The 16,294-nt window shown below is 52.3% G+C and overlaps 1 protein-coding gene across 16 annotated transcripts in view; it reads left to right on the top strand.

The window, feature by feature from the left end:
- Positions 1–16,294, top strand: part of LOC109770557 (uncharacterized) — a 33,029-nt gene that overhangs the window by 415 nt on the left and 16,320 nt on the right. For 7 of the 16 annotated variants that reach the window (XR_012204789.1, XR_012204790.1, XR_002234641.4 and 4 more), the window contains exons 2-5: positions 4,700–4,774; positions 12,919–13,028; positions 13,117–13,227; positions 13,306–13,363. Coding sequence is in view for 13 of the 16 variants with exons in the window: in XM_040403800.2 (XP_040259734.1) it covers positions 4,700–4,774; positions 12,919–13,028; positions 13,117–13,227; positions 13,306–13,363 (354 nt within the window). In the remaining 3 variants the exon portion in view is untranslated. Of the gene's footprint in view, positions 1–48; positions 4,775–12,918; positions 13,029–13,116; positions 13,228–13,305; positions 13,364–16,294 lie in introns of all 16 variants that reach the window. The other 9 variants (XM_073510351.1, XM_073510350.1, XM_073510353.1 and 6 more) reach the window with 6 other exon arrangements.

Raw genomic sequence — 16,294 nt, 5'->3', positions numbered from 1 at the left:
TGTTACTGTCACGTGTATTGATACTCCTAATTTAGAAGAAAACTCTAGTATGGGTGTCAACAGCTTCTGTAGATATCTGGTGCCGGGGTCTGGGAGCTATTAAGCGTGGTGGCTGGCCGCTGGCATGACATACACTAGGGGGAGTCTATGGTACAAAACAGACAAAACCAGTATTGGGGTAAGATAGTGATGATCACGGTAAGATGACAGTTTGAATGCCATTGGTATGTATATGATGATTTTCTGACCTAGCCAGAACACGCTTAAAGAATTAATTGTACAACCGTGGAACCTCGGTTGTCCTGTTGGCATGCTAAATCAGAAGAGGGTTTACTGTATTGTAGGAAAGTTATGTTAGAGTACTGTATATACTGGACTATGGCACCATGGGAATACTAGTTGCATATTTCCTATCTGCGGATGCCTGGTCGGAAGAAGAGAAACTCACTGCAGAGGATAATATACTCCTAACCAGTGAATTCACAGAGGAAGAGGTGAAAAAGCATTGTTCGGCATGGATAGTAATAGGGCACTGGCCCAGACAATATCCTGGCTGAGTTTTATAAGCATTGTTGGGATTTTGCTAAATCTGGCATTATGCGTTTGTTTCATGCTTTTCATAATAACACTCTGGATGTGGCTCGTCTAAACTATGGTGTGATCACCTTGATACCCAAAATGAATGGTGCTAAGAAAATCCAACAATATCGCCCTATTTGTCTCCTTCGATGTCCTTATAAGTTGATCATTAAGGTGATGGATAACAGAGTAGCTATTTTTGCTGACAAGCTTATCAACAAACACCAGAATGCTTTTATTAAGTACAGGAATATTATGGATGGGATCCTCACTCTCCATGAGGTGCTACACCATACTCATCAAAATAAAAAAGTGGGCGTAGTGCTTAAGCTAGATTTTGAAAAAGCCTACAACAAGATAAACTGGGATTTCCTCCTTGAATGCCATAGTAACCGAGGGTTTGGGACAACTTGGTGTGGCTGGGTGAAAAAAATCCTGAATAATGGTACAGTAAGCATAAAACTCAATAATGAGATGGGACCTTATTTCCAGAGCAACAAAGGTGTTCGCCAGGGCGATCCCTATTCCCCTTTTCTGTTTAACCTTGCTGTAGAAGCACTTTCTAAGATGATTCACAATGCTCAGAAAGAAAAAATGATAACTGGGCTCGCTCCGGACCTCATAGAGGGTGGCGTGGCCATCCTCCAATATGCTGACGATACGGTCATTTGCTTTGAGCATTATGAGGAAGCTGCTGTTAGTTTGAAACTCCTCTTATGTATCTTTGAGCTTATGTCTGGACTCAAAATAAACTTCCTTAAAAGTGAAATTTTGTGTGTTGGGGGAGACGATAATATACTAGCTTCCTATGCGGAACTATTCAACTGTCAAATTGGGCATTTCCCGATGAAATACTTGGGAGTGCCAGTAATCTACTCCACCTTGCATAGCCTGGAATGGAGTTTTGTAGATGACAAATTTCTAAAATGTTGTGAATCGTGGATTGGTAATGCCGCATCCTCGGGAGGAAGACTTATACTCCTAAATTCCTCCCTTTCTAGCATTGTCTATTACTACATGGCTATGTTCTTACTTCCTAAGATGGCGATCTACAAATTAGACAAACATCATAAAAAGTTCTTCTGGGAAGAAACTAATGGCAGGAAACGACATCATCTTGTGAAATGGACCAGGATCTGCAGATCTAAGAATAAAGGGGGATTGTGGGGGGGGGGGGTGAAAGATCTCCGTAAGCAAAATATTAGCTTACTCACGAAATGGTGGTGGAAACTCGAGACACAACAAGGGTTGTGGCAGGATGTGATTCGAGCTAAGTACTTGAAAAAAGGTACGGTAACATTGGTGAGAAGTAGATTCGGAGATTCACCGATTTGGAAAGCCATTATGAAGGTCAAAGAGTGCTATCTGGCTGGAAGAGGGGTGGTCCTGAAATCTGGCAACATTGCTAGAATGTGGATTGACTCCATTGCCAATAATCCTCCTTTGCGTGATAGATTCCCTGAACTTTATAGTATATTGCAATGATCAGGAGATTACAGTTGCCGAGTTTAAAAAAAATGTTGGCGTCGATTTCTTTAGGAGGTGCTTGCACCCTCCGCTGCTGGATCAGTGGGGGGAAGTCAAGCGAGTGGTTGATTCCTGGTTACTCTCCAATGAGCCCGACCAAGTAGTCTGGAATCTTGGGAAGAATAAACGCTTCACAACTAAGTCTGTATACGCATACATGGAAAAGCATCTAGCTTGCTGTGATTATAGATGGATATGGAAAGCTAAACTCCCTCTTAAGATTCAAATCTTTTTATGACAATTATTCCAGGACGCTGTGTTGACACGAGATGTCATGAGCAGACGAAACTGGGCTGGAAACCCGAAGTGCTCCTTTTGTATGGATAGAGAAACCTCGCAGCACCTTTTCTTTACCTGCCCTGTCGCCAGGGTAGTCTGGAGAACCGTTGGGTGTCCTGGGCACGAAATTATGCCCGAACAATCTATGGCAATACTTCTTCTCCTGGTGTTATATTTTCTTGCCGGGTGGATCTAAATTCTATACCTTTGGCCTTGCTGCGATATGCCGGGCTATGTGGAACTGTCGCAACAAGGCCACATTTGAACATAAAAAGCTAAAGACTCCTTTTGATGTGGTTTTCTCTGCGTGTGGTGTCTTGAACTATCGGCAGGTCTGATGGTTGGAGTTGATCGCGATGCAATGGAACGTGGCGCCAAGATGCTCAAGACCAACGCTGCGACTATGATGAGGATCTGCGCGGCCCCAGCTGAACCAGCGATGGACTGACGAGTTGTTGCCGTCCTGCCTCACATCAGAAAAAATGCCCAGCTGTTATGTTAGACTTTGATCATTGCACCTGCGTGGGCTTTTGCTTTCTCCTCATCCTGTGAGCCTTACCCCCTTTGGAGATTGTTTGTTGGTACCCTCGTTGCACTGGTTATGCTAGTTGGTTTTTAGGTGTGTTTTCGCCCCATAATGAGCTGCTTGATGACGAGTGCTTACAGTGGGTTTCCTAGTGGTGCCTTGAAATCGCTTTTCCCTTTCTAGCTTCCTTAAGCTCGAACTACTGTATTTCCCTTATGATAAGTAATGGAAAGGGGTTATGCCCGGTTCAGAAAAAAACATCAAAGCGAGCCTCCAGCGATCGATTCAGATCGAAGCCAGCTCCAAGAACCTCTTGCTGGCGATCGATCCAGATCAAGCCCGCACAGGAGTCTCCGCCCGCGATCGATCCAGATCAAGCCCGCACAGGAGTCTCCGCCCGCGATCGATCCAGATCAATCCCGCACAGGAGTCTCCACCCGCGATCGATCTTCCGCCGCCGGCCCCGTTTTTCGCCGCCCCTCACCGGATCCGGCCACTAGTCGTCGGTCTTCGTTGCCCTCGTCCGGTCCGGCTGCCCCTCTCCGGATTCCACCACCTCTGGCTGGTCTCTGTCGCCCTCGTTGGATCCCGCTCCTGCTGCTGGCTCTCGTCTCGTCCATCTGCTGCTGCCGCGAGCGCTGACTGCGGCTGATCATCAGGACTCTCTGTCTGTACTCCTGCCTGCCCGGTGATTGCCGCAAAAATGTCTACAACATCAGGCTATATTGCAGTTCCTTGTTGTCCGGTGATTTTTGATGGCACCAACTACATCGAGTTCGTTGCCTTCATGCGCATTCATATGCGTGGCATTTGTCTGTGGGCCGTTCTTCCTGGCGAGGTCCGTTGTCCGCCGTGCCCGGTTCCTCCTGTGGCCCCTACTTTGTCGACACCACCGGTTGTTGCTGCGGATGCTACTCAGGCTGTGAAGGATGTAGCTAAGCTTGTTGATGATGCCGCCGTTCGTGCTTATGATGAGCAGGTTTTGACTTATGAGGAGGCTCTTCACACGTATCACGAGGCTTTGTCTGCTTATACTCAGTGGCTTGTTGATGATGCTCGTGCCCCAGCTATTCTCACTGCTAGCGTTCTGCCTCAGTTTGTCTCTGAGTTCTTGGGCCTCCCTACCGTATTTGAGATGTGGATCCGTCTTCGTCAGCGCTACCAGCCCTCTCGTGATGCCTTGTACCTATTTGTGGTCCGCCAGGAGCATGCTCTTCAGCAGGGTGACTCCACTGTTGATGATTTCTATGCACAGAGTTTTGCTATCTGGCGTCAGCTTGATTCTCTTCGCAGTGCTGGTTGTCGTATTTGCCAGTGTTGCCACTGCTGGTTTGGAGTTTCATCGTGTCTACGAGTTCTTATCTTGGCTCCGTAAGGAGTTTGAGCCCCGGCACGCTCAGTTGTTTGCTCGTGGCCGTATTTCTCTCATGGAGGTGCTTTCAGAGATTCGTGCTGAGGAGACTTGCTTACGTGGTGCTGGTTTACTTGAGGTTTCCTCTGTGCTTGCTACTCGAGCTCATGCTATGCCGCATGCTGCACCGACTACTCCCCGCTCCAATGCTCCGTTGCACTTGCCCACTCCTACTGGCGGTCAGGGCCGCTCTCGTCCTCATTGCGGGTACTGTAACCAGGATGATCATGTTGAGTTTCAGTGCTTCTAGAAGAAGCGACACATGCGTAAGGCGCGGACATCATCTTCAGGGACTTCTACTTCTACTTTGACATCTTCAGCCACCGCCTTGACTGAGCAGGATATTCTAAGACTTAAGCGTCTGCTTGCCGCTTCAGGTTATTCTTCGACGGGTACTGCAGGTTCTGTGACTGATGCTTCCCGCACTGAGCAACCACCCACTACACAGTCAGGTACATTCGCATGGGTTTTGGATTCCGGAGCTTCATTTCATATGTCTTCTCATTTTTCCAATTTGTCCTCTCTTAGATCGCTTGATTTTCCTGTTCATGTACTCACTGCTGATGGTACTCCTCTTTCTGTTGCTAGTCGAGGCACTCTTACCACTTCTTATTTTGTTCCTGATGTGGCTCATGTTCCTCGACTTACCATGAATCTGTTTTTTGCTGGTCAACTTACTAATTTTGGTTGTCGTGTCATTCTTGACGTTGACTCTTGTTCTGTTCAGGATCGTCGCACACACACTTTGGTTGGGACTGGTCATCGATACTATATTATTTTCATAGATGATTTCTCTCGTTACACTTGGCTTTAATTTATGACTTCTCGCAGTGAGGTTTTGTCTATCTATAAGCATTTTGCTGCCATGGTTCACATGCATTTCTTTTCGCCCATTCGTGTGTTTGTGCTGACTCCGCTGGCGAGTATATTTCCAAGATGTTGCGTGGTGTTCTTGCTGAGCAGGGGACTCTTTCTCAGTTCTCTTGTCCTGGTGCTCATGCTCAGAATGGTGTGGCTGAGTGAAAGCATCGTCACCTTCTTGAGACGGCTCGTGCGTTGATGATCGCCACCTCTCATCCGCCTCATTTTTGGGCCGAGGCTGTCTCCACCTCCACCTATCTCATCAACCTTCAGCCATCCGCTGCTCTACAAGGCGGCGTTCCCTTTGAGCGTCTCTTTGATCGTTCTCCTGATTATTCGGCGCTTCGTTTGTTTGGTTGCGTTTGCTATGTTCTTCTTGCCACCCGTGAACGCACCAAACTGACCGCTCAGTCTGTTGAGTGTGTCTTCTTAGGCTATAGTGATGAGCATAAGGGCTATCGTTGTTGGGATCCATCGGTCATCGGATGCGTATTTGGATGTGATTTTTGACGAGTCTCGTCCCTTCTACCCGCGGCCATCTTCCTCGACCTTTTCAATGGAGGATCTCTCTTTCCTCACTTTTCCTGACACACCTATCACTCCTGTCGAGCCCTTGTCTATTCGTCGTGCTACCCCTGCTTCTCCGCCTATTGCCGATCCACTGTCACCATCTCCCATGGTTTCCTCACCTTGCCTGTCATCGGATTCCGCACCTTCATCCTGGTGACTTCTTCGTCTCCATCCCCTGAGTCTACCTTGGAGATCCCTCCTTGGATTCTTCCATCTTTTCCTTAGTATTATACTAGTCGTCCACGTGTCGTGGATGCATCTACTGATGAGCTATCTACTTCTGATGTGTCATCTTCCTCCTCTCAGCCTACTTATGGCTTGCATTCTCGTCCGCTTCCGCTTGTTGATCGCCTTGGTTTTCCAACCGCTGGTGCTGCTGTTCTTGAGCCGACTTCTTATTGTCAAGTTGTTGTTCATCCCGAATGGCAGTTTGCGATGGCAGAGGAGCTTGCTGCCCTTGAGCGTACCGACACGTGGGACCTTGTTTCTCTTCCTCCTGGTGTTCGTCCAATCACTTGTAAGTGGGTCTACAAGGTTAAGACTCGCTCTGATGGTTCTCTTGAGCGTTACAAAGCTCATCTCGTGGCTCGTGGTTTTCAGCAGGAGTATGGTCGTGATTATGGTACAGTTTGCACACTCCTTGCCGTGGCCTCTGTTCGCCATTGGTCTGTATCTCAGCTTGATGTTAAGGATGCCTTTCTTAATGATGAGCTGTGCGAGGAGGTTTACTTGCAGCCCCCAGCTGGGTATTTTGTTCCTGATGGCATGGTATGCCGTCTTCGTCGCTCTCTCTATGGCCTTAAGCAAGCCACGACCTCCTCCTCCCTAGGCAGTCGCGGGCCGCCGAACGCGCAAGCCGAGCTGCTCATGGTGCGCGAGCTGCTGTGCTATCGCCCGGCTGACGCCGGTTACGACGCCTGGCTAGGCCCGAGATAAGGCTAGTTGCCCGATCGTGCATCGTGCGCCGCCTGACGCGCGTGTGCTCCTCGAGCAGCAGCGCCAGCGCCAAGACCAGATCGTGCAGGAGGTCGCGGCGGCAGGGCGCCAAAACCGCGCCGCCCACGCCCGCGGTGCGCCCACAAGCACCGTCGGCTGCCGGGCCTTCACTTGCGAGCTGCGCCAGGTGGTTTGGCCTGTCAAGTTTAAGCCTGAGTTGCCCCCGCGTTACGACGGCATTCCCGACCCCACAGAGTTCCTCCAGCTCTACGTGCTGAGCATGGAGGCGGCGAACGGCAACGACAAGGTCATGGCGAACTAATTTCCCATGGCCCTCTAGGACGGCGCGCGCTCCTGGCTCATGAACCTGCCCGAGGAGTCAATCTCTTCATGGAGCGAGCTATGTGATCAGTTCGTCGCCAACTAAAAGGGCAGCTACGATCGCACCCTCACCATCAACGACCTGCGGCGTGTGAAGCAGCGCCCTGGAGAGACCCTCCGCAAATACACTCAGTGCTTCAGTCAGGTGCGCAACAAGATCCTACTCGCCTTGGATGAAGCCATTATCTTGGCGTTCTACAGACGTCAGGATGTGCGAGAAGCTCGCCATCAATGACTATCTGAGCTCGGTGCTGGATCTGTTCAACATGGCCGATAAGTGCGCCAAAGCCGAAGAGGGCCGCCTTTTCAACCACGATAACCTCGACGCCGCGCTCGACGACAAGAAGGCCAAGAGCAAGGAGGTGAAGTGTAAGGGCCCTACTGTGCTGGCGGCGGAGCCTGGGCAAAAGCGCGGCCGCGACCGCGATGAGCCCGTCTAGGATGGCCGCCTGTTCTGCGTCTACCATAACATGCGCGCACACAACATCGACGACTGCCAGGAGCTCAAGGCGCTCCGTGACGAGCGCTTGGGCCGTCGCCCCGACCGCAACGACCGCGGAGGCGGCCGCGGTGGCGGTCGGTGGGACAACCGCAACGGCAACCCCCACCAGGGCTGGCGCGACCAGCCACGCGACGGCGCTTGGCGCGGTCAGCCTCGCGAGACGCGCCCTCAGGACAACGCTGCCCTTCCGCCGCCGCCGCCAAGAAATGACGACAACCTGCAAGACGAGGGAGCTGGGGGCTACCAAGAGCCTTGCGTGATAGCCTGTATCCTCGGCGGAGCTCAGGCCCCCGCGTCCAACCGCCTCTTCAAGCAGTTCACTCGCGAGGTGAACGCCGCCCTCCCGAGGCTTGAGGCCGCGCGGCCCCTCAAGTGGTCGCAGTATGCCATCACCTTCGACTCCAAAACCACGTCAGGTGCTCGGCTCCTGCCGGTGCGCTCCCCATGCTGCGCACTCCCATCATCAACAACGTCGCTGTCACCAAGACCCTCATCGATGGAGGTGCTGGCCTCAACGTGATCTCCATCGCGACCTTCGAGACGCTCCAGATGCCCTATGACCAGCTGATGCCGACCAGGCCCTTCTCTGGGGAGACGGACGGGTCCATCGTTCCCCTGGGACAAGTGCGCCTCCCTGTCACCTTCGGCACCCGCAGCAACTACCACACTGAGCTCATCGACTTCGACGTGGCCCACATCAACCTTCCGTACAACGCCATTCTGGGGAACCCTGCGCTCGCCAAGTTCATGGCGGCAACCCACCACGGCTATAACGTCCTCAAGATGCCTGGCTGCAGTGGCGTCATCACCATCGCCTGCAATGAGAAGGATGCGGTCTGCTCCCTCGAGCTATGCTTACCGGACCGCCGCAGCCGAGAACTCCGACGGCGAGGGCGCTGCCGCGCTCCCTGGGGCCGCCCCCGCAAAGAATTACGCAAAGAAGAACCAGCTCCTCTCCAAGGATCGCCCTGAAGCAGAGAAGCAGCCGGCTGGTGGCGACACCCAGGGCCCCGCCCCTGAGGCCGAGGGAGGCGTGCCTCAACGCGCGCCCCCTGGAGCAAGGAGTACGACGCCAGCAGCCAGGAGCACAGGAATTCATCGCCTAGGAAACTTACAAGTTGCAAGAAGCGCGGGCCATCCGCGGCGAGCGTCGCCCCGCGTGTCCAGCCGTTGTCCCCAAGGAGGACAGCAAGGTGCACGTGTGCGTTGACATCGCGGGCCTCAACAGGGCGGGTTCCCCGGACCTCTTCTGGCCGTCGCGTGTCGGCCAGAGCAGAGGCATCGCCACCAACTACATCCACCTGCCCTTTGGCCTGGTGAATGCCGGCGCCACCTTCGAAAGGTTCGCGCAGCTCGCGATGGCGCATCGCGAGGCTTCAGCCGCCTCACTTTTGGTTGTGTATTGGTTCTGATTATACTCTAATGAGTTATGTACTTGCTTAACTTCGTGCTTGGTGCCGCGTCGCCATTGGAGGTGCCACCTCGTGGGCGCCGCGCGCTGCAAATCTACTTGTGATCGTTTCGCGAGCAGGGGCTATTGGCATGACGCCTGTGCTCGGGTCCGTCCCTGCAGCGCTGATAAACCCAAGCGATCGAGCTTTGGCTTGTGGGCCTGCCCCATGCACGTCACCTCACTAGGTCCTTGGTGCCTTATTTCCTCACGAAACAGTCATGAGTAAGGTTGGCAAGCGCGCGTCGTCCCCTATACCTCGTAACCTATCAGCATACAGCAGCTTCAGGAGCTAGACGCTTAGATGTCGTATGAGTAGCGCTTCGCATTGCCTCAGGAGGCCCAGCCTCGGGCGACGCGTCTCGAGACGGTCTGATTAGCGCTACCGTTCGCGAAAAGCTAAGTACAACCACTTCACGCGGCGCTCCCGCTGCCGTTGGAACTCCTTCACGCAACCTTGGCGAGGCGTGTCACCTCTTTTTCGTGCGAGTCACTTGCACGTCGAAAGGGGAACCCCAGAGCATCGCACCTCGGGGGCTCTCACTGGCTCTCGGTGCCCCTCACCCCCCGGCCTTATTCCAGGCATCGCTACCTGACATACCAGCGGCTGCTGAAGCCCGCCCGCTCGAGGGCGGGCCCCTGAGGACGTAGAGCATCGTTTGGCGAGCAAGAAAAAGAGGGGCGAGCCTTGCGAGGAAGCATGGGGAGGAGATACACAGTTTAAATCACAGAGGTGCTGGTTAAAATGCGAAGGTGACAATTTTTTCACGCACCCCTCGCGGGCTTAACATTGACCCATCGCAGATAGAAGACGGAATAAAGATAAAAGCTCCAGGGAGACGCGTCCTGACGTCGCGTGAATTCCTCGCAAGCCGCGGCCGCCTCGCGCCGTGCCCCGAAAAGCTAAGTTAACAGACCCACGCGGCTCGATGGTCTTTGATAGCGTTCCTTCCTCCCGTGGCCTCGTTTGGGGCGGAAGCCCCTCCTCCCGCGTGAGCCGCTTGCGCGTCAACGGGGACCTCCTAAGCACCGCACCTCAGGAGTTCTTACCGGACCTCGGCCCCCTCACCTCCTGGCCTTGTCCTAGGCATCGCGACCTGACATACCAGTGATGGTCGAGGCCCGCTCGGGGCTGGGTCCTAGCGACGCAGAGCGTTAGGGTGATCCCGAAAGAAGGGGGCAAGCTCAACAAGGAACGCTAAGGATGAACTCGATTTCGAACCGCAAAAGCATTAAAGTTAAGGCGCAAACGCCATAGTTCCTTACATGCCCGCACGGGGCCCATGTCGTTTCGACGCAGGGATAAGAAAAAAAAAACAAAAGGAAACCTCATCGCGAAGGCCGCCGCTCCTAGGGCGTCGGCTCGGGCATCGATCACGCCCTAATCGGAGTCCTCGTCTTCGCTCTTGAGCCTGGGGGAGCCGCTGCTGCTTCCGCTCCTGTCAGAGGAGGACGCGTCGCCGTCGTCGCCGCCGGGGCTGTCGCTGTTGTCGCTCTCCATGCAGCACTTCAGGCGGCAGCCGGCGACCCTGAAGATCTTCATGAAGAGCGTGACGGCCCCGTCGTGCTTGAAGTAGAGGACGTGCCCCTCTTTCAAGCCGCGGGCGAGGGCGAACGACTTCCACCCCCGCTTCAGGAACATGAAGCCGGCGGGGGAGAACTCCGTCGCCACCCAGGAAGGGCCGTTGCAGCAGCCGTCTGGCTACACCCACAAGCCCAGCGGTGCGCGGCCCGCCATCTCCTCCGCGAAGGAGTCTGGGAGCTGGAGCTAGGTGCAGGGATCGTGGTGCATGCCCACGATGAACTCGTAGGCCGCATCAGCGGAGTGGCTCCACGCCTGGGGCGGAAGGACGGCTGCGCCGCTTCGGCCACCCCGGCCACGACCGCCTTGCCCCCGCGTCCGCGGGCAGAGCTTTTTTAGTGGCTGCCTGAGCCGGCGTAGGCCGCCAATAGAGGAAGCCCGCGTCCTCGGGGAGGCACCCCGGGCGCCGCGGCGGACTTGCGAGGGCGGCGTCGCCCCCTCGCTGGCTTCGGCGGCTCCACCTCCTCTAGCGCTGCCTTTCCCTTCTCAGCAGCGGAAAACCTCCTCATGGGCGCCATGGCTGCAGCAACGAGTGGAAACGGAAAGGCGCGAGCGGAGAAGATGAGCCAAGGGGTTCGTCCCCTTGCCCTTATATAGTGTTTGATGGGGGCCGGTCCGTGCCCCTTCGCCTTCTGAAGATGGATGCAGAACAGAGGAAGAGCAATGATGGCCCCGCGCCGTGCCCGACAAGCTTTATGTTAGCCCGGGCAGTTGCCGAAGCATCGTGGGGAAGTGGGAGCGTCCAGCGCCACGTCGTGCGCCACGCGTCGAGCCTGACCCGCAGGCGAATGGGGCCCGCGCCGTTTCGCCCCCTCCCTTCGCAGACAGGGTCGTGCACGCTGCGGGCCTGGGGGCTACTTTCGGGCCCGTGGGACTGGGGTACCCAGGCCCGTCTGCCTGCGGCCCAGAGCGCGGCGCCACCAGTAGGCCCACCTCCAGGGCGTCATGAGTAAGACCCTCGCGAGGGCTTTGCCTCGCGAGTCGTGCGTCATCGAGTGTCACCATGAGCCTCGCAAGGCCCTCTCGCGGGGCGGCTTCCTGAGGCTGCCTCCCGAGGCCCCTTGCAGGGGCATGCGAGTCAAGGGCTGCGCGGCGGAGTCACGCGGCCCTGCGTCTTCACGTGGGTGATGCACGTGGCGACGTGCGGAGCCAGAGGGGCGCCAGCAGGCGCGGATGAGGAGTCTTTCCTCTTCGTGCTAAGGGAGCAAGGACAACGCACCGGTTCCCAAAGCAATCCCCAAAGGTTATCCGTTCGGTGCAAGAAGACCAAGACGCTCGCCAGGACGGAGGTCATCACCGGGCCCACCGACGCGTCACGGCAGGAGGCTTTTGCAGGTGAAGACCGCTTTTGTCAGGATAGACTGCACTCCTGTCCCCCTTCAAACTGGCCGTTGAGGCAACCCTTCCCGCCATGTGTTTTCGGGGGAAGAGGACCAAGGTTAGTATAAGTGAGGGCAGGGTGCCACCGTAGAGAGGGGTTCGAAAGTCATCCATCTTCCCCTTGTACACAAATACTCATCCTCCCTCGCGAGGCAATCCAACCACAAAGCAGGAGTAGGGTCTTACACCACAAGGTGGCCCGAACCTGGGTAAACAGCTGGGTACACTGTTCTCCTCCTTAGCTCGAGCATTCCGGAGCATCGTCGTGGAGTTGAGGGTCGCGAGGTAGAGCGGAACGTAGGCAGCGAGCCCACCCCAGAGTTCGAACCTTCTTGGGTCCCCGGAGCCCCGATTCCGACAACTACTATTTGGAAAACTTTAAAATCCTGCATCCCCTGGGTTTTGCAATCTTCCTGCTGTGTGCTACATAATGGCTCGCTCATCTCTTTCTGGCATGATCAATAGTCACCCCTGGGCAGGCTGCACTTGATTTCCCCCGTGCTCTATTCTTTTGCTTGAGACCCTTCCTGCAACGTCTCTTCTCAGGTTGAGAAGGATTTTTGGCACAGAAGCTGCACCCAAATCTTCCGTCAATGGCTTCCAGAGAGTTAGAATGGATGTTGCTGTGCCTAGCTCTCTGTTTCCACCAAACTCACATAATTGACCTCTGGTCACCTGGACTATGGCTCGTTTTGAATGCATAAGGTAGACAATGGTCTACCTTTTCTTTAAAAGAAAGTAAACTAATTATCTGACTGGTTTTCTTAAAGAAAGAGTTCAGATTGGTTGGAAACTATTCGAACTGTTTTTACGCCTATTCATATAAATATGTGCATATGTATCTTCATCAGATTTCTTGTAATAGTTCACCCTTGTAGAAATGTTCCTGCCATGCTCTGTTTCTGTATTAATTTTAGTTTCTCATACGTTACAGAGCAAAGAAAATCCCCAGAAGAGCGTGTTATTTATGAATTTTTGATGGGGAAAATACTCGATGTCTTCCCAGATTATTGTAAGGAGGCTGAAGAGCATTTATCCAAAGCAGTACGTAGCAGAAGATTAAACAATTCCTTCTCTTGCTCCTGGAGTTTGCCTGGTTAGAATCCTAAATAATGTCTGTTGCTCTGGATAGGTAAAGCTGAATCCATCTCTTGTGGATGCATGGCTATGTTTGGGTAACTGCATCTGGAAGAAGGGGAATTTGGCATCAGCAAGGAACTGTTTCTTATTAGCACTAAGTAAGGTAAATTAATCTGGATGTAGTTACTTATTCTGTTCTTATATGTTTCTTAATTCTCCAGAGCATAATTTCATTTGGCAGGGCACAGATAAGAAAATACTATGTCAACTCTCAATGCTTGAAAGGAGTATGGCTCAATGTAAGGATGTCTTCTATCACTCAGCCGATGGTTTTTCAAAGTCCAAAGTTCTATTGCAAACTATGCCACCGCCCTAACTCCACCGATGAATAGCTAGGCATGCATAATCTGCTTTTTGTATACAATTACAAGAAAATTTTCTGCTCTTTTTTGTGTGAGATAATAAAATTAATCTGCCATTTTTGCTCAAATTATCTTACAGCATTACTTGGATGATAAGTAAAGAAGTTTTTAACAAGACTATCGCGAGACTTAGTATTGTATTGAAGCATTGGCTATTAGTTGTAGTGCTGATGTCATTGTGCCATTGTGCCTGTTGTTAGAGGAGCAACTTAGATGTATTGCATAGCCCATGGGGCAAACATGTAGTACAATATACTTGGGGTACAAGGAAGGAAATCTATACTAATACAAATACGTAAAGAGACATAGGCCAATATAGATTCGTTTCGACAGTACCGTCAAGAGGATGTCGAGTTTGTTCGGAGGGACGAGCATGGGGGAAGTCGGAATGGACGAGAGAGAGAGAGAGAGAGAGGGAGGGAGGAACTCCTACCCGAGCTGACGACTCCTGGGCTCAACGCCACGTGCTGACCCCTGCTCAAGCGTGTGCCCACTTCCAGACGTGTGCCCCCGCTGGTTAGACGTGGGCTGCCGCCTCCTTTCCATCGCCAACATCTCCCAAATCAACGAGTGCGGCCAGCTTACTGCCTACACATGCCAGTCAGGCCCTTCTCCGCCATCCATGTCGCTTCTGCCCTTCCGGCCACCGCCACCATTGCTAGGAATCTCCTTTCAAGTTGCCCCTGATGTTGTGTACGGCTGTGCTAGCTGGGTGTTGCTAGTGCTTGGGCCTGTTACTTCTTGGTCACCTCTGTTCTCCTGATTGCATGTCCATCTGTGTCGGGCGATGTTCTAAGAAAATCAAGAAAAAATGTTTCTAAGAAAATCAAGAAAAAATGTCATCATGAGGCACTGTCTTTCTTCCTCGACGCTTGGTCATTTTTCAACGGTTTTCTTTGCCGACTCCATCTCGCACATGCACCTTCAACTGTTGTTGGGCGCTCGTCCGCTAGTTGCTCTTTTCCGCTGCTCCTCGTCAGCATCTTATCCTCACCGCCTCCTACTTAGCCTCTTTTGCAAACACGATGGCTCATGTATCATTGTCTCATGTGTGCTTCCTAGCTTCTAGCTTTGTTCTATTTTCCATTGTGTCTACCAAGTCTGTTGTGCTTTTATATTTCTCATGCCATGCGATCCCACCATGTTAAGGAGTATCAGTATTGGTCTAGCAGTCCTTATTAGGCTATGTCTCTTTTCTTGTACCCAAGTCTTGTGTAATATGCATATACCCCTTGGGCTATGCAATAGAGATAAGTTGCATCCATAAAATTAGTGGTTTCTCCAAAAGGCTCGAGAGTTGTGTGAAGGAGTTTCAACAAGTCCCACACAATCTGCAAAGAAAAGATCGCCTGGCACTCGAGGGCTACTAACGAGGTTGTAGAGCAAAGAATGCGAGACATGATCCCGAGGGCTCCCTTGGTCCCTCTGAAAGGGCGATCCCATGACGGATGAAGTTAGAGTACTCAGCCCGGAGAGGGTCGCGAGCCTGAAGTAGATGCAGACAAGATACAAGACCCGAGATGTGAAGCTGCGTAGGTCTCGAGGCCCTGAACCATCCCGGGTCAAGCTGTGTAACCCTAGCCACGCCAGTATAGAAGGTGTGGACTAGGGACCCACCCGATGCCGCCGAAGATAGAGAAAAATAGATCTAGCCTTCTCAAGGAAGACAAGGAAGGAACTCACAAAGAGGATCTTGCAATTCAGAGGGAGGGACGACGACGACACATGTCTAGCTAGAGGTGGCATGAGGTCCTAGTGGATGGGGGCGGCCTGAAGATGCGAATGATGAGTGGTGGCGACCAAGGCATCACATATTGGGCGGGGACTCTTGCTTCGACCCAGCACCAGAGTGGAGCATCGATGTGCTCCGTTGGATTTCCGGCAACTTTGATCCTAGAACTATCAATGGAGGCATCATCCAGGGGCTCTTTGATCCTAGCACTATCTTGGGAGAAGATGGCTTCGACCCAGGGACTCTAGCTTCCAGCACCCATGTGCTATGATGTCGATCCAGTCAAGGAGATGGCCATTGGAAGCTTGGACCGTGAAAAATGATGGGAACGGGGGAAGACTGGGAAACAGTCGAGATTGAGTACGAAAACGGGCCTGACGCTTCATGCCGGAGAGGAGGGATCATCCATAGGACCGAAAAAAGAATCGATAGGGAGGAGTGGAATCCATTTGATAAGAATGAGATCGGGGGAGAGGCTGAGGGAGGTGATCGAGAGGACGAGTTGCGGATGTCTGATTTTTTCCCCTAAACCTAGGCGCATGATAGGATATTATGAATGCATCTATTGCATAGTCTAAGGGGCAAATATATAGTACGGGGGACTTGGAGTACAAGAAAGGAAATCTAGACTAATACGAACACCTAGACGAATAGTAATACCCCTTAACACAAATCAGACTTTGATAGTTTAAATTAGTGATTTTTGCTTAGTCCCATTTCCGTTGTATAAGCCTTGCTCCATAGATAATCTTGATTTTGGCTTGAATTGGTTAGTTTCCTTTTTGATGGAGTTGTCACTAAATTGAGTAGAATTTGAGAACTTCATGGGTGGTCCGTGAGCTTTAATTTATGGTATGTCCTTTTCTCTCATAGGTGTTCAGATTAGCCTCTTGCTCACCGATCCGCTTTACAAAAAGGACTAGGCATTATTGGTTAAGAGTTATTATTTTGGGGAAGTTCAACATAATTTTCTGATGTGTTGGATTATCTATTGTTGATTGTTTCTGTGCATGAGTTTTTTCCTCTTAGATAATATTTTGCACCTAGTTTGATAGAAGCTGATTTTTGTTGTCGGC

This window comes from Aegilops tauschii, chromosome 3 (genome assembly GCF_002575655.3).
Source record: "Aegilops tauschii subsp. strangulata cultivar AL8/78 chromosome 3, Aet v6.0, whole genome shotgun sequence".
NCBI classification, from domain to species: domain Eukaryota; kingdom Viridiplantae; phylum Streptophyta; class Magnoliopsida; order Poales; family Poaceae; genus Aegilops; species Aegilops tauschii.
Note: the sequence above shows the minus strand (reverse complement) of the source record. Positions and strands in the feature narration are given on the sequence as shown.